Raw genomic sequence first — 18,551 nt, forward strand, 5'->3', positions numbered from 1 at the left:
TTAAAAGCATCGACGGTTCACCGAGGCCAGGGGAATTCGCGTTCAGGCGGTGCTCTCGCGGCTGAGAGGGATTTGACTGGCAAGTCCTTCGGGCTGCTCCCGCTCGCCTGAGGGTTCTCTGTTTTCGCGGCATTAGGGGGAATGACTGGTAAAAAGCAGAGACGATTCTTGCCGCAAAACCCGATGAACGCAATTTTGCAACGCGACGAGGAGATTTTTTTTTTTTCCGGTTTGTCTTACCCGGGGAAACACTGAAAGCGGCTCCCTTCGGCCAGTGCACCTGGCACTTCCAGGCTTCGATCACTGACCCCGGCGACACACAGACCCGCAGACGCGGGAACAGTCTCCGCAGAGCGCCCAGGCTCCACGGCGAGGGGCTCGGAACCTCCCCCGGCACGGCTGCCTGTCCTGTCCTCCGCTTCTCCCGTGGCAAGGACAGCGGGATGCCTTCTCCCTACCCGGGCACTGCAACCTGCTGCCCTGAATTTCGCTGCCGGGCGAAATGCTGGACTCCCACCAGCGGGGTCACAGAGTGATGGGTTCCTGAGTCCGCTTCGGTGCACCGAGAGAGTTTCGAGTCGCTTTTCCCCGTGCCCGTCAACTTAGCGTTTCAGCAAACGCCCACCCGTGGTGATCTTTAAACGAGTCCGCCGCGCCAGGGACATAAGGTGTTCTCGGGCTTTTGGGAAGGCTGTCCCCGCCGCCGGGGATACTCCAGCAACGAGGGGCGAAGTCCCCGTGGAATGCCCCAGCGCCAGTTCTCGGGAGGCACACGGGGGACACAGGCACACGCTGTGCCATCACTTTGTGAAATTTGCCTGCCGGGCTCCGGAGCCTCGGAGTAACCTCCCACAGTTAATCCCGGCCGCTCGCCACCCCCGTCCAGCTCTTGCAGCCGGAGGGACATGGAGGAACAGGGTTGCGGCTCCCTCCCGGTCCCTAGTATCCCCCAGAGCCCGCTCCGCAGTGCCCCCGGTGCTGGGAGCTCCTTGGGGCGCCTGTGTGTCGCCGCACCGCCGGGCGGGATCCTGTACGCGCCTTCGGAAGAAGCAGCGGCCAAGAAACCTCAGGGAGGTTCGGGGAGGGTGCTCTGCGGCGTCGAAGCGGTGTGCCCCGCCTCGGGGAACTGTGTGTGGGGCGGTGTTTCCAAACAGTACCCCAAGAAGCGGCGCGGATGGGGCAGCAGTGGGAGTTGTCAAGGCTCAGCCTCACTCCCAGGCACCGCCAATTTTGAAAGGCCGTGCCAGTGGCTGGAGACCGGGACCACGGAAACTAAACCTCGATACCTCGACACCTCGACGTCTGTGAAACAGCGGGAGAAGGGAAGAAGACATCTTTGTTAAACTATATATATTTTTTTTTTTTGTGGGATAGACAACATTCACGAGCTCTTTCACATTAATGCCCTTTATCTTTGGTTTCCACGGCTTACATTTTCAAGGTTTTCTAATGGCACCCACGCGGGACCAACCCACAGCTTGAGGGCTCCTCTGCTGCCAGCTCAGGAGAGGCTATGGCAGCCCAGTCCGCTGGCTTGCTGGCCCTGCCTGCCCTCAACACCCACATCTGCTGGAGACACAAATAAGATTGAAAAAAGATGCTCCACTGCACAAAAGGTAATGTAACTATAACGATAATCTGGTATTGGAACAGTTACATGGGAAAAATCCTATGTTTTCTTTGTCTATACAGTGGCAACAGGAATAACAAGCAGCAGGGACAGGTGGAGGTGCAAAAAACGGCTTCAGGGTCAGATTCTTGTTTCCCAAGCAAAACCAACCAACCACCACCAGCAGCCAAAAGAAAACTCATATGTTTTATTTGCCTTCCACGGACTTGTATATTTAGCACATCTTTTATTGTCCCACTGTGCTTCCAGAAAGTTGCTATACCTCAGCCTGAAATCACAGGCTACGGCATGAGCTTTTGGCAATCTCCCTTCTGCTACAGCTGTGAAAGGAGATTTAGCCTCCAGCAGCATTCATTCATCCCACCACTCATGCCAGATATTAAGTGACTAAATTAGCTGTTGGGGTGGTTCCTCATGCAACCAAAACGATCAACTCCCATGTGCAGCACACTAGAGATATCACCACCTAAGCCAGAGCAACACTGACATACAAAAAAACTCCCAACCAATTATAATAAGCAGTGATTACGTCATATATGGCTCACACCAGTTTTGCTGTTACCAAAGAATGGCAAAGTTAGGGGCTTGAGCCCTTGAAATGAACAGGTACATTAATCTTTCATCTTAATTTCTGCAGGAAATGAAGCAATAGAAATCATGTAGGGATTTTTGTCTTTAAAATATGTTCCTTTAATACTCTCAGATAATAATCCTTAAATGCATTACTTCTTGCCTTCATGGGGTTTAAGTGGATTTTAAATAATTCCTAGACCTCGCACAGTCCTTTCATGGATAAATACCTTTTATCCTCTGTACCTGCATGTATTTTGCTAAACAAGTCTCGTGGTGGGGTGTATTAGAAATATCCAGATGGGCAATGCCAACTTCTGTGGTACTATCAGGAGTTGCTGAAGAGATAATTGAGGTGTCAAGAGGCTGCACTGGGGACTGAGTAGCAAGAACTGATGAACTTATAGAGCAAACAGGCCATTTTAATTCAATATTCCAGAAAGGGAAAGACAAATAGAGACACCCCAGCAGAACTCTTTTCAAAGAATGTTTTCTATAAAATCTCAATGGTGTTATGGGCATATCCCATTTGCTTGAGAATATTTACTTTTCTGTTGGTTATCTGAGAGTCTTTGATGTTTACTCAGCTGACCCATCCTGATTTCTTGCCCTTTGCTTCCCGTAGGCACCTTTTGTCACTGCATGCCTACATGCTTTATATTCAGTCTCCATATGGATCAGAGTTGTCTCTTGGGCAAGCCAGACAAAATGAAACCTCCAGGTTTATTTCAGCTGATTTGAACTGCTGCCAAGGCAAGGACCACACTCTGTCTCAGGGACTGAGTTTTAAAAACCAAGTAAAGAACAGAATACTCAATTTCTACTTATTTCCAAAAGGTATTCCTGCATCTTCTTAAGGTTGAATTTTACGAAGACTCATCCCATCAAATTCTAGCCCCAAGCTGTGGTTTGGTTTAACACATCTGTAAGGCAGTTTTCCTTCTATTAAAAAAATGGTTTTAAATCTAGCATAATTGAATGTTTGATTGTGATCATTGTGAAAGGGACCTGGAGCTTAGCAGAGAAGTAGGCAATCAACATTTTTTTTTCTTTTTAGAATATATCTTAGTGAAATGAAAATATATAAAACAAGGACATTGGTACTCTTTTAGAAATCCATATAAAGTACTGAATTTTATAAGGCTAATTCAGCTCTATGCAAAATTATTCTTTGAGACATATCCTAATTTCTAGTATGCTCAAGAAAACTGAATTTTAGGCTTTTGTGTCTATAGAATTAACAGATTAGTAAACAAAAAAATCTTCAACCAGTTTCTCCAAGCAGATGCACAAACCATCCTGCGTACCCCAAGAAGTGGTCTTACTGGCTAGGTTTGTGGGCAGCCTTTAGTGAAGAAGCCAGGTGCCAGCAGGGGCTGAAGAGCAAAGATCTTTCTCTCCCCAGGAGATGTTTTCATCAGGTCAGGATTAAGGAACATAGCGGGGCAAGTTGGAGTATCTTGCAGGACTGTCAATCCAACATCTTCCAAGAACAGTAGATTCACACCCACAAAACTATAAGTAAGGAAAATGTGTGCTAACTGTAGCATATGAGCAGAAAACCTATTATGAGCCTCTAGAAAAAAAAAATCATCTGTCTGTTTGGGAAAAATAAAAAGCATATGCTTGAAGCTGTTGTCATATAAACACGTGCCTAGAACATGAACTTTTCCAGCATGCAAATAAATTGACTTGTCACTCAACATACTTTCTGTACACTGAAATTTAAAGTAATTAGAGGAGAGTTGCTGGGCTCCATTCAGAAATATTTTTTTTATTTGTATAACACTTGGGTTATTTTCTGTATTTTCAGAGGTATTAGATTTCAGTTTGCTACAGTTAATGCAATAGAAATTCTGTAGTCATTATTGACTGCAACTGTGAACATACAATTTGAGAATTAAAGTCTAATGTAGAAAACTGGCGATGGAAATTGAAAGCAGTTTGTGCTCATACTTCACCTTACAACCGATGGTTAGAACAGAGGTGGTTTTCGAGGAGTTACAGGGGGATGTGCAAGCTGGTTTCAGAGAAAAGCAAACATCCACAGACAGCACTGTGGTCTGCAATCAGTGAGTTGGTCTGAGAATTTAGGCTGATTTGTTCGGACAGGAAGAGATAACTGGAATTTAAAGGTTATGACAATGGATTTGATGATACATGATGACATTCAACATATCCTCCTGCATTAATGTGACTACTCATTTCTCATTAGGGTCAGAATTTTCTCATTAGTAAATTGGCCTGTATGATCCAAAAGTGCTCTTGCTTTCCCTGTGGCTGAAACAAAGTGCTGCCCTGATGAGAAGCAACATGTGGATAACTAAGTCCCAACCCTCTCTGCTTGGGGCCCTTCAGTGCTATGCCAAGCATAGGCTGGTGAGATCTGAAGCACACCCCTGTCCCAGTGCCAGGTAGAGTCTTGGCCCTTCCAGACAAAACAGCTTCATGTTCTCTTTGCAGTTCAGCATCCCTGTGATCTGCTTTTATTTTCTTTTCTGTAGAGATACAGAGGCTCAGGCTTACAACTCAGATTGTAGGGGACTCTAAAGAAATCTTGATGCAAGGGGAACTTGCCTGTTTCCATCAGGAATGACATCACTTACTCACGGGGTTTAAAAGGGACCCAAGCATCTGTGATTCCAGTGACACTGGGATTAGATGTTTTTGTCCCTGATTAGCTTTTACCTGAAACTATAATTGGAAAAACATTTAACTTTTTCTCAGCAAGGAGATGGGGGCAGCGTCCGGCTGTGTCCTGCTGGTAGCCAGAGCTCAGTATCTTCCCTGTCCACTCCCCAGAGTCCTCTTGGGTAACCTGGTCTGGGAGTCACCTAAGTAGCAGGATACAATGAGCAGTACACCTCTGTCAGCTCCTCACTGTACTGATCCCACATAAATCACTGTGCTGTGACTGTTGATGGAAAAATTGTGAGGCTTTGGAAGTAGAGTTAGGGTTCCCAAGCATGTAGTGCCATGAGCCAGTTTTGCTGTATGGGGTTTCCCCCTGGAAATCCCCAAACCCTTATACTGGAGAGACACTCAGTCATCTCTCAGGAACATGGGTTAAAAAGATGGAGATCTCCTATAATGAAATAACATAACCCTTCTCCTCTGACAGCAGCGGATTATCCCTGTGAAGCCACTGGACCCACGGAGTTGGGTTAAATCTTCCCCTTTCAAAGATACAGTTAATCTCAAAGGTATAAAATCTTTGGGAATATGTTCAAGCATTTTTGTCTTCCAACATTTCTAAGAATTTCCAGTATTTCCTTTCTGTTATCTTAAACTGCCTCTAAGATAAACAAAATCCATTTTAATTTATAGATATTTATTTTAAAAACAATGAAATGCTACCATGCTACAGAATCAGCTGTAGCTCAGGGGTATGAGCAAAGAGCAAAAGCAGCAGAGTCAGGCACACAGGTTGCCTTCCTTTCTGTGCTTTAAGGGGTAAACACTATAGACAAGGTAATTCAGATACCCAACTCACAGAGAACGATTATCAACCTTTGATAGAACTGACAAATAATACAATCCCCCTGATTTATTGCAGTGATGTCTTCTCACTGTACTTCTTTGAGGTTGAACAAGAGACCCCAATATGACCCCAATATGAAGTCCAGGTTTCATGGCTCTATGACACTTCCCATAGAAAGGGATGCATGAATGGTAGAGCAGCTCACCTTGCCTTATTGATGAAGTATTTGAATCTTAAGGTTTGTAGTCTCAATTCTATAGTCTCCATATTCCACGGGGATTTTGGGAGCATTGGTGAGAAAACACACATTGCTGGGAATCATAAAGTGATGCACACATAATCTGGCTCACACCTGAAATGTGACATGTATTGCATATAGTCAGCTTGTTCATGTGCAGTTCATACAATAAACACATCAGCAAAAGATTACCGGTGTCTATTATACTTAAGGTTGCCAAATATTTTCAATTTAATCATCTCCTTTCCTGTTTTCATGTGCTCAGTTTTCCTAAAAAAGTATCCTGTGGCTTCAAATTTCCTCTCTGTGGCTTTTGCTCCTAGATGATTTTCCTAAGTCTCTTTTTTACAGTGTTCTTTCATCCACTTTGAAGTGGCAATGGTTAAAAAAAAAGAAAAAGAAAAAAAATGTTTTCCACACAGATTAAACCTCCCGAACTATGACAGTCACAGCAAAGTTAACATGGACATAACCTTCATTGAAGGCCAGTGTCCTCCAGTCAGGTTTTGATTAATTTTCCACTAATTTTGACTGTTTTGTAGTAGGAACCTTTCATTTTGAGAAAGAATTTAAGGCAGATATTTAGCACAGGTTGTCCTCAGTCTGAAGCCTCCAGATATATTATGCTCATTAAGTGTCCCATTCCTCTGTCTGCATTTTTGTTTCTAAGAAGCAGAGCCTGTACCCTCTTCAGGATGAATAACATGGAAAGAAGGAATTTACAAGCTCCACAAGTTTATTGGTTCCAGATTTCTTTCCTTTCTTTTTTTCCCCCTCCACACATAATTTGAGATGCCTTCTCCTTAAAAGTTTAGATAAATATGTTGAAAACATTAATACATCATAAAGGTCAAAAGATTAAGCATTCAAAAGTCAGCCAACCTCAAGTACTATTATAGTGAGATTTGCATGATCTATATCCATCTCAAAAGATAAAGTATCAAGGACAGATACAAACTTGCTTCAGCATTTCAATCTGGTTTCTAAGCTTCCTAAAAGTTCATGTCCTGTTAAATTCTTTACTCAAACATAAACTAGAGAAAATTGACTTTACCATGTTATCAGAAATTAACATGAAACTCCCCTGATCTTGGTAAGCAAGACATGTGTAACACTGAATTAACAGTGCACTGTCATTATAACACTTGTATTTTTCAGATATGCTCTCAGCTTACCATTTTTCAGGCAAAATCAGTTAATCTCTGAGTTTAGACAAAAAGTTTATTACTTGTCACAGTGGCATAACTAATTTCAGGAAAACAAACAGACCGCCCCATATACTAGATGGGGCAGTCTAGCGATCTAGCAAACTAGATGAATTATGCTTCAAGGGAAAGAAAAACCCAAACAAAAACCAACAAACTAACAATGAAGTTACCCTATAACAATGGCTGCTAGGTATATATTTCCAATTAACTTTGTCTCTACAGATTAGTTCTGTTAATCTGAAACTACACACCAGTTATACAGACCAGAGCAAGATGGGAGGCACTTTGCCATCTCTTTCAATTTAGAAGGATGGCTACTCTGTTTTCTTAGTTTAGGGACTTCAGGACAGCAAACATGGGCCAGCTGTAAGGAATTAATTAATTCTCCCTATTGCACTGCAACTGAGGAGCTGGGCTGCAAGGTAGCCTGTTTTAAAGAGTGATTAAGCTTCATTTTCTCTCTAATCTTTATTTTCTAAGAAAGTGATATCCAGGACTGATAAATGCTCAGTATGGCTGTGGGTAAAACCTAAAACTAAACTACACTAAACTTTGTTTTGGAGTGAATCTGGAAATTAAAACTGCTCCATGTTTTCTCACTCTTAAAAAGGACTAAATCCTGACTCCCAATCTGCCTGAGAAAGCTCTGAGGGAGAACAGCAAAAGCAGCAGGAGCCAGAACCAGACAAGCTTTCCATGACAGACATCACCTGGCAGTTATCATGCATAGCAATATGAGAGATAGGTACTGGGATGCGGTGGTAAAAATCTGTCTCTCTCTAAAGAAAGAGCCTGAACTGCTGATTTACAGCTAAGGTAAAAGCTATTTACTTTTCTCCAAACACACTACAGAAGTTGACGTTACTGAACAAACATGTCTCAGATCATCTGTAGGCACATCAGCCTAGGAAACTTGCTCTAGCCAACTCTGAGTGTAAGAAATCCTTTTTGTCTTCTATAGTGCCTTTTGCCAAAATACCCTGTCTTATACAAAAAGAAGCCAGTAGAGCTTTTCAATATTCTTTATGTTTACTGACTCCACAGCTGCAGTGCTAGGATATTATTTAACTGTACTTTTTCATTATTTCTATTATCATAATTCAGATCTTCCAAGAACCATCTAACACTTTTTCCGTATCTATTAGAAAAGTAACTGCAGACTGGGGAATGTGGCAGTATTTGTATGTATTTCCCCAGATATTCACATTACCTGTAAGGACTGAGAAAGAGGCATATATCTCTTCCTCAACTCTGTTTATACCAGAGTGAAATTACATTTCCTATTTGACTGCATGTTTTATTTTTTAATCACTTTTTCTTCTTTTGAACAATTAGAAAAGGATAAAGAAAAGGTGAAATTGCTTACGTGAAGCAAAAGCAGTGCAGTCTCTGTAGGAAAAAGACACATCTTTATATAAAGCAGGTTTCAAAGAAAAGTTAATTTAATCAAATAATTTACAAAATAATAAATGAAACACAATTCTGCTTGGACTGTATTACTATTAGAGAGATCAACTATTCTCCCTTACAAATTTTATCAGCATCCTCATGGTACCTTAAAAATGTTGAAACCCTTACACTGCATCTATAAAGTCTACTACAAGATGTAGTGAGATGAACAACAAAAAAAGAGGTGAGGAAAGAAAATCCACCCCTTGGGCATCTTCCAAGTAGGCAGGAGTGCCTCTCCTTCCAAGAACCGGTGTCCTCAAGGATCATGTAGCACTTGGTGCCAAGTGTTTTATGGTCACCACACCCCAGCTGGCAATGGGTTTTGGACCACAGCATTGGCAGTGGGAGCAGGGTGAGCTGACTGCTGCGTTTCTGAATGTAGCGTGGTTCTGTCAACACTGGTGTGATCCAGAAAGGCACTTTATTACTTCCTGAGTAGGTTTCACAAGCAGATTAGGTTCCCGGTCCCTAGGTGTTAAAAATTGCAGTTAAATTAAACATTTAAATTCAAAAGGCAATCTACCAGATGCCCAATATCGGTTCGGGAGCTCCTCACAGCTGCATCAGAAATGCCGTGCTTTAGCCCTCATCCCTCGTTAGGGCTTCACCAGTCCTTTTTGCTCTGAATTGGGAGTCTGAATTTGTTTCCAGAGACAGTCTGATTGATAAGGGATAAATTTTAAGTGAAGTGGACTTAGAGCTGTTGAAGGGTCGAGGGGTACAGCACAACTTTCCTGGGGAGCCTTGTAAGTGAAGAGCAGCTGAGTGGGGGCCATATCATTTACTCCTGGATTGCAGCAGAGACAGGAATGCAAGAGTTATAAAGCCAGAAGGAAGGCAGGCAAGAAGAAACATCAAACAAAAACCTAGGTGGTAGGGCAGTCAGCCAGAAGAGGGAAGACACCTAGCCAAATACATAAATAATCCTGGGAAGCCAGAGCAGAACTCAGTAATTCCCCAGTGCCTGCAAGCCTGTGGTTAAGGAGCTGACACTGGATCTTCCGAGGCAAAGGACAGCCTATAACCTGGTGTCCCATCACTTTGACAATGTTTTTTGTGGCACTACATGCTCTTGCATTTAAGGGTCACCTAACACACTGGTGATACCAGGAGAAGCATACTATATATTTTGCAGTTAGGGCTTTCTTACACAACATTTTAGATTAAGGTACATTAATCACATCCAAATCCTATGCTGAAGTGCTTTTCTAACCATCACACATGTGGTAGTTTGGTGCTGGAACAGGTTTGCCAGGGAAGTGGCCATGCACCAAGCCTGACAGAGCTCAAGAAGTGTCTGGACAGCACTCTCAGGCACATGGTGTGAGCTCTTGAGGATGGTCCTGTGAAGGGCCAGAAGCTGGACTTTGAAGATCTTTGTAGGTCCCTTCCAACTCAGGATAATCTATGACTCTATGTATATTTGGAGTATGTTTGGAGACATAATAAAGCAGGAGCCTGTTTTAGACAAGAGGCTGCAAGGCCTGGTGTGACATTGACGTCCTGTTGTACAGGACAGCACCCATTGTAAGATGATGTTGCAGTTTGTGTGCTATTCCAGGCCACAGTTCCCTCTGCAGGGAAACAGGAATCAGCTTATGGTAGCTTCTTCAACTGGATAGGGACAATAGCCAAGCTGTAGGCTGAAATGATCACCCTAGATCAGTGAGGTTGTTCATTCATCCCCTGCAGAAGACAGCCTACAGCCACCTTGACCACCTTGCATAGGGAACCAGATGAAGAACAATTCTTTACTGAAATCACATACTTGTCCCATTTTTACCCCCAGTGCAATGGTACAATAAATAATTCCAGTTCTGCCTTATTATACGTCATACCTGACAAGCAGAGGCAAACATATATCTGAGAAAGCACAGCCAAGAGAGTGGATTTAGCCTACATACCGAGAGTGTCCTGGACTCAGCAAACTTGCTGTCTTTAACTTAACATAGTGTTAAATACAGAACCTATACTCAGGTAAGAACCTAATGCATTAACATCTGAGTAGGTGTAAGTTGTAGATTGTACAGTGGCTCAGCAAAATCTCAAACAACTCCCTTGGATTACTCACAGATACTTTTCAAGAAAGAAGTATTCTATCAAATGTTATCATTTTAGCTCCCAGCCCTCTAGTCTATAGGATAGGATAAAGAGCTGTTTACAATTTTTGTAAAGTATTTTGCACAGTATTGAGGCTCAAAGATTGCTGCATTGTCTTGATCAAAAATCCCATAAAACTGCCTTTGAGAAGACTGTAAGAAAGCAGATCTTTGAGAGGAATAGGCCAGGAGGTTGTATGGAACAAAAGATGGCAATTAACATGAGCTATAGCTCTGCTACATCAGCTGTAATAACTTATTAATTACATCTGGTCTTTGAAAATGTATATTCCTGTCCACTGCAGGCTAGAACTGTGGACTACAAACAATGTTTAATAAAAACTGAAGACACAATGCTATTCCTTAAGTAAAGCAAATAAGAACAGCTGAGGAAATAAAACATCCAGGTTTAGAGAAGAGTGTAAACTCAATATTCTTTAAAATATGTCAATCTGTCGGTTTCTCAGATAGAAGTCCTCAAGCCATCAGAATCCATGTAAAATTTAGGATTTAGGAACAGCAGCTATAAGGAATGCAATCTTTGCCCCTTGTGAGGGCTTGGTTCCCCGGTTATGAGCACCATGGTTTCAGAGATAATGAAATGTGTATATCACACCAGTAGATGAAGTTTCAAGAACAGGGTGAAAAAAGGTGCAAAAGAAAACAGACATCAAAAGAAACTCCAGATCCATATGGTAGAAAACTATTTGGACACACAGAAACTGTCTGAATAGTCATGCCTGTGAACACAATCACAATAGCGAAAAGGGCAAATTTTACTTTCCCCCCCCCCCAACTCCTGACCAGAAGGTACAGTCTGCATGGAAAATCATTGTTGTTTTGGGTTTGTTATGTTTGGGTAAGACCCCCACTCCTCATTCAGGATTGCTGCTAAAACCAGATGTTCTGTGGGGTGCAGCAAGAGCGGGGCTGCCCCTGAGAGGGCTGTGGAGTGGGGTGCTGCATGGACCCCAGGGCCGGCCATGCATGCCCCTGATGGGTGCCATCCCAGGAGTGCCAAGAGCCCTCGACATTTTTGTGAAGCAGTGAGCCCAGGCGACAAACTCTCTGAAGTGCTGGGCCCAGCCCTGGCCAGACTGCAGAGATTTGGCTGAGGTGGGGCATGGCTAAGCCAAAACAGTCCAGTGCCCTGGGTGGAGCTGGTTGTGCATGGAGGTCACTGGGAAGCCTGCTGGGGACAGTAGGGCTTGAAGGTGCCCTTAGGGACCTGACACAGAAGTCACAAGTCAAGCAGGAAGCATCAGTCTGCTCAGAAGTTTGAAGCATTTTGGTAAAGACACTTTTTCTGTTCACTACTTGAAGAGAAATGTGCCATGCTGTCGTCTTCTCCACTCAAGCACTTGCTAGCACAGCCCAGAAGACAGCCAGATCCCCCATGGTTAGGAAAGCAGGATCTCTTACATCATTGCAAAGTAACAAATACACCATGGCATAGCTGAAATAATGTAGGCAAATATCTCCTCACCAGCACAGCAGCAGGCAAACTCCAGTTTTTGCCTGGTTGCTCCGGTTCCCAATCAAGGGACAGTCCACTGCAGCTGTGCAACCCAACATCCCATTCTGTGTGCAGATCCCCACTTTCTAGTTTTGAAAACTCAGTCCAGATTTCTTTTCACTCTGGGGCTTCACGAACTGTGGATGTGTTTTCAAATACCAAATACACTGACTACATTTTGGAAAGGTCTCACTGTAAACACTCAATGAGTTTTTCCTGCAGACTTCATTGTTACAAAATTATAAATGATGTGGAAATGAAAACAGGCCAAACCCAATTACAAACATGCATTTTCTGTTAAGAATCCATTTCTTATGGTATGAACTCATTTTTTGGGAAGTATGCCAAAGCAGTTTTGAATTTATGTCCATCTCTACCAATGGGGAATTACAAATACGAAAAAGATGCCAGAGCTTATTGAAGGCAGAAGAATGTGGAAATAAGGATCAACTTTTGCTTAAGTCTGCTATATAATATTTAGTATCTGTGTCTATTACTGGTTGTGTGGGATATTCTGGACATTTTTAATTCAAATACCTATAAGAGTGTGATAAAATGGCTGCTATTAAAAAATGCCAACAATCCAAATAATGCATATCCAAAAGGTAACAAAGATACCATTCAGTGGCACAGTTATTAGCAAGGAGTCCTCATTAGAGATTGGTAATGTCCTGTTCCTTGTAGGTGCAAATTTATCATCCAATTCAGTGGTGCACCATATGAATGTGAAGACCATGGTCTGACTACTTCCCTTCCTTCCTAGATAAGAAGTTATTACTGTTCAGTCTTCCAAACTGGATGCTTAGTGTTACTCAATAGAGCAGAATTCCTTCAGTGGCTCTGGACTACTTGTGAGTTCTACCCCCTTGTTATATATATATATACTCATTTATTCTGAAGTGTCCCTAACTTCTAAAATATATTTCATCTAAATATTATATGTTGACAGTAAAAAGACTAATATACTAAAATATCTCAGTTTTCAGAAGCTGAAAACTACAAAAATATCTGCTGACACATCTTTCCTGTGGATGCTTTAGGCAATTCAAGAGCAAATTTAATTAGAGTGTTGTAAATTGGAATAACTCTCTTGATAATAGTTGAGTTCTTGTTTCAGTGTAATTGGTATAAAAACTTTTTGTTCCCTTTCAAATAATTTTTTGACAGTGAAACTACAATGACCACAAAAACTAGCAGCACAAGTAGAGGAGGAGGTGGAGTAACCAAACAGTTTAGACTGTTCATTATAAATTCCTGTGGAAGAAGAGATAAGACTACAACAGAGTGACTACTTGTGTGGTGGCATTATTTGCAGAAGGCTGCTGTTGACACCAGAACATTAAGTATGGCTTTAGTAATCTCCCAAGTCTAGTGTAAAAAGTTTCATTTCCTTTGAGATCTGCTTCAATAAAAGTGACACTACAGGATGCCTTGGGGACAATATCACAGTCTCACTAGCACCTTTGTCAGACAGAAAATGCCTGTCCCTGTTGTTCAGGAAACTGATATCATTCTGCCAATAGCAAATTCATTTAAGCAAAGCAACTGGTACTGTGGTTTGAGATGTAAAAGAGTTGCAAAACACATACCTGCCTCTTCCCACAACTATAAAATAGCTCTATGCTGGACAGAAATCTCTCAGGGGGAAATGTACAGAGGGATTTGAGCCAGAGCCTCCTACTGCAGCATGAAGGGATGGAGTTGTGGAGGCTGTTGTGGCTGGGCCACCATGACACGGATCCGTGTCTTCTTGCAAATGCACATTAAGAAGCCGTGCTGTCACCTGCCTCTGAGCTATACCTGCAGTTTCCCTATCGCTCAGGTCTCCAAGGTGTGTGGGATCTATCCTGAGGTCCTCAGCCTCATAAAAGTCTGCGTGAGGGGCTCAAAGGAGCACAGCAGTTGGTCCTCTGAGAGGGGACATTTTAAGGAGGGAGGTGTTCTCTTGCATTTATCAATATATTATTCTGCAGCACTTATTACAGCTGCATGCACTATACCAAGAAAATAATATAACTATTTCATGTAATACACAACAAGTAGCCACCTGGTATTTCCTACAGGCTTTCTTGTCAAAACCTCTAACTGATTTCTACTTTATTCCCTCTGTCCAAAAAATAAAGTTACGGTATTGAACTGAGCTGCTTCTTGTAAGGATTAAACAGCTAGCATTTATATTGCATTTTAAAATGTTACATGCTGTTTTGGTTAATAAGTCATGATCTATATTAGAAATGGCAAGATCAAAAACAGTTAAACCTCTACTGTACAAGAGTACCGCACTGTACACCTGCTCAGCAAGCACTGAACATTTTTTATGTACTTCACAAAATGGTAATATTTTGCTTTTAGCAACTGCTTTTGCTTTGGCCACAGTGCGTTTTCCTTTATTATCCTACTGGCATTTTGAAATTCATAAACAAGTCTCAAAACAGTTTTAAAACCTGTTTTAAAGAAATGGTTCAGCAGTAGAAAACAACAGAGCCTCTGTCTACATATATCTTCCACAGCATTCAGCCTCTTCCCTGAGGTGTTGGACTTCAGACACGTTTTATTAACATTCTGGAGTTGTACCCTCCTGACTAACCAGCCATTAGTTGGCTCACTGATCCTTAACTGCAGATCACTCTCTCTCTTATATAGGCTGCATTTCCCTTAGGTTCCAAAATAATTAGTCTCCCGGCTATGGATGTGATTTCTGTTTAAAGGAATGCAGAAGAAGCACCTCAGCCACTGCTGGCAAGCATCCTTCTTCACACTAAGCTCCTTGTCTGGTTGATATTCATAGAACACCAGATTCTAATTCTACTTAATAATTAGGCTAATACCAGACATACTTACATTTGCCTTCCAGAGCAATTTTCAGCACAGTAAGCAGGGAGTTGCACACACAGAGCTCCCATAGCAACATGTTATTATTAACCGAAGTTGTATGCACAGCTCCATGTGCTAAAAATTCACCAAGGATCAATTCAGCTGTCAGATACACAGGGGCAACTTCCATGGGATGTCAGTGGAAGGCTCAGAGGACAGAATAATCTTATAAAAATATAACAGTGTGTTATGGTAATAATCACCCAGAGCTTTGTTAGGTCAATACTGTGAGCTGACCTGTTTTAGATCACAGAGATAAAAACCCAGGCTCTCTCTTTTGTCAGAGATAAACATAAGGGCATCATCATAACAAAATATTTGAATACTGTTCCTCAAAATGTGCTGTACTGCTGTAGAGGTGTGATACTTCTATGCTAAGGAGGTGATGGTGCATCCTGATGAGCTGTGTGACTGCAAGTATCACTTTGGAGAACTGAAATGGAGAAACTCTGCTCTTTATCTTGGACTACTGAAAAGACACTGCAAATGATATCAGAAGGAGATAAGATAAGCTCAGGGCAAATATTCACCAAATAACATAATCAAAATATTTTCTTTCATAGCATATACTGACAACCTCTTCATTTAGGAAAAGGAAAAACAAAGGCAAAAAAATATGCTGTGCCTGAAGAGTCACTTCTGCACAGAGTCACAAAGACCCAGCAAAATTTCCCTAAGGGTTTAAGACTGACTAATTGTTTTGATTGTCTTTCAGTCATATTATGCCTTTTGTTTTTGCCTTCTATTTAGTGAATATATCAAAAGCAATCAGAGTTGTAATAGACTAAAGAAATTTTCTGACAAAAAGGATAGATACTGAGAGGCACTGGATTTTTATACTTATTATCGGATCGGACTAACTCAAGTGTGTGTGCGTGGGGGAAGAGACAGGTTGAATCTCACCGAAGTAATGGACTCATGGCAGCCCCCACGAGACTTCGGTGCAACCCCGGGGCCGCCGTCAGTCAAAGGCATCCTGGGAGCGCTGCCGACACCACATCCTGGAGCCCCCGGCCCAGCCCAGGATTGGCCGGCACAGAGGGAGCTCCGCTCCCCACCCCGCCCGGAGCCCAGAGTGGCCGGTGGGCCGAAGTCCTGCCTGGGAGGGGCGGCCACAGGGGGCCAGAGCAATAAAACCAGTGACATCTGCTGTCCATGTCGCTTGAGAGCTACCGCCTGGAAGCTGGACTCTCATAGGACTTTGGGGGTAGCTGTATAATTTTTTATTTTTCTTTCTTTACTGCTTCTTCTCTGAATGTCCTTTCCTAATATTTTGGGTAATTTGAGACTCAGTGGGCTGGATTTTGCTAAATTGTATGGGTTAGTATGTGCTAAGTTGATTGTGTTACCCTTTAAAGTGTTGCCAAGTACTCTTATTTGTTCTAAAGTTTACCAGTAAAAGTACCCTCTGAGAAAACTCGTGCAACTCTTCTACTGTGCAGTCTCTCTTAAGGTGTTAAAGGAACTGAAGGATCATCTAATGATCCAGAGGGTGGATATTGTTGGGGCCTTGTATGTTTTTAAAGTAAAACTCCCTTAGTGAGCTCGTAGCTTGAGACTTGGAGTCTTACAGGTGCCTAGTAAGTAGCTTTCGCTTCTCATACTTACTGCACTGTGTAATTTTAGTGACTCTAGGAATATGTTTTAGCTTAGGTTACTAGACATCATGAACCCATGAGAACAAAACGCAAGTACGTAAACAGCGATAGGTCCCCATAGAAAGTACTGAGTCATTTCAGCTCCCCCTGCACCCGTACACAGAGGTATGAGGACTGCTCCCTTCCTCGTGCCTCTGTTGGGATGTTCCTACCTTCCTCAGGTAGGCAGGACTAGGCACAATCTGCCTCCCTGCTGGGACTCCTGTGATTCAGTGTGGCTCTGTGCTCTTGCAAGTCCAATTAGTCTGCTATTTTTAGGTGCCTTCTTGTATCACAGTCAATCATATCTGTAAACGCTGTGATTCAGACACCTTGCTTGCAAATGTAGCAATGTAATGCGTGATACTAGTTTTACTTTTGCAGAAGTAACCTAGAAAATTTCTTTGGAGATAGAATTAATCCTCTGTACATGTGCATATATGAGGTCTGATGTATCTGTTTCTTACAAGGATGACTGGACAATCTGCATATTTACTTTCTTTTCCTCTTTATTTTATTGAATTCTATCTTCTTTGATAAGTAATTTTAAAATGTTCATGTCAAGCATTTGCTTTGATCTGTTTTCCTGGTAATTAAATTGCCTGTCTTTAAATTGACATAATTTAAAATAATCCTAATTAAGACAACTTCCCCAAACTTCAAATACTGGTTTTGAATTCCAGTGTGCAGAGAATGAATAATGATTCTCTGAGTATTCACTTTAACACTTTCTACTTTTCCCATACAAGGAAATTGATTTTCTCACCTGTCATGTTAACTAAGGGCACAATCCAGCAAATTTGTCCTTTTGCAAGTAGGTCTTAGTCAGAGAGCAATTCACTGGAACTAATTACAAGATTTGCTCAAGCGAATAAGGATGGCCTGGGTAAGATCATTTGGATAAGTGTGTATTTACATTAAGTGTAAGCCCTTGCAATAAGCGTTTCATACTGATGCTTAAGAAGATATCCCGTGTGAAACAGTAACTGCAGTTCACATAGAAAGTAGAAATAAAGATTTTTACAGGTTGAAGTAAAAATAATTATCGTGGATACATAGATATATGCAATAAATTGCTTTCAATCTGTATTTGAATAATTTATGATCAGATGATCTGACTGTACCTATTTCAACTCTTGAGAGAACCTAGTAGTGCTAGCAAATACAAAGGGGCTAGGATGATATTTGTGTCTCATAAAACATATCTAAAAAACCCCAGTACTTTATTTTAACCAACTACAAACATCACTGTGTTTTTTGCTTTTATGACACTTACAGAGCACTAAGACAGAAGATAGCTTATGGGCAACTGTGACAGTGAGGAGAATATGAAAAAAATATATATAACCTGAATGCCCAGCTAGGAGTAGTCTACGGAGGCTGTGAAACAATTATACATTACTATGTTTACCTTGGCCTTTTTACATTTACATATTAGAATGTGTGTTGGAGGGTTTAATTGTGAGGTTGTCAAAAGTAAAAACACTTTTAGAAAATGAAACCATGCAATATTACAGGGGAAAAAAGAAAGATTTGAAGGTCTTTTGTTCAAATGGAAATACAGAAAACAACATGTTGTTTAAGCAGGATTCTATTTTCTTCTACTCAAGTGATGAAGAGGCTTTTGTAAAGAAAGGCTTTCATTTTATACATGCAATACTCCATCACAACATGATTACCCTAATTTGTATTCCACTGTAGAAATAGGCTTTTTCAGCTTAAACAAATTAAGCAACAGTCACTAAGTGTACATGACCAGCATTCTTTCAAGTAACCTGTTATCAGCTCTGGCTACAGCTTTATCTTGATAAAATGGAAATCCTTTTTTATTTTCCTACTTTTCTCC

At 41.7% G+C, this 18,551-nt stretch overlaps 1 protein-coding gene across 1 annotated transcript in view; it reads left to right on the forward strand.

The window, feature by feature from the left end:
• Nucleotides 1-1,358: 1,358 nt before the first annotated feature.
• Nucleotides 1,359-18,551, forward strand: part of LOC120324841 (propionyl-CoA carboxylase alpha chain, mitochondrial-like) — a gene marked incomplete at its 5' end in the record, with an annotated part of 71,894 nt that continues 54,701 nt past the window's right edge. Inside the window, one exon of the mRNA XM_039389382.1 lies at nt 1,359-1,616. Coding sequence (XP_039245316.1) covers nt 1,359-1,616 — 258 coding nt within the window. The remainder of the gene's footprint in view (nt 1,617-18,551) is intronic.

Source organism: Pipra filicauda, unplaced genomic scaffold (assembly GCF_003945595.2).
Source record: "Pipra filicauda isolate LSUMZ 115617 unplaced genomic scaffold, ASM394559v2 scaffold125_size2111803_pilon, whole genome shotgun sequence".
Classification (NCBI taxonomy): Eukaryota; Metazoa; Chordata; class Aves; order Passeriformes; family Pipridae; genus Pipra; species Pipra filicauda.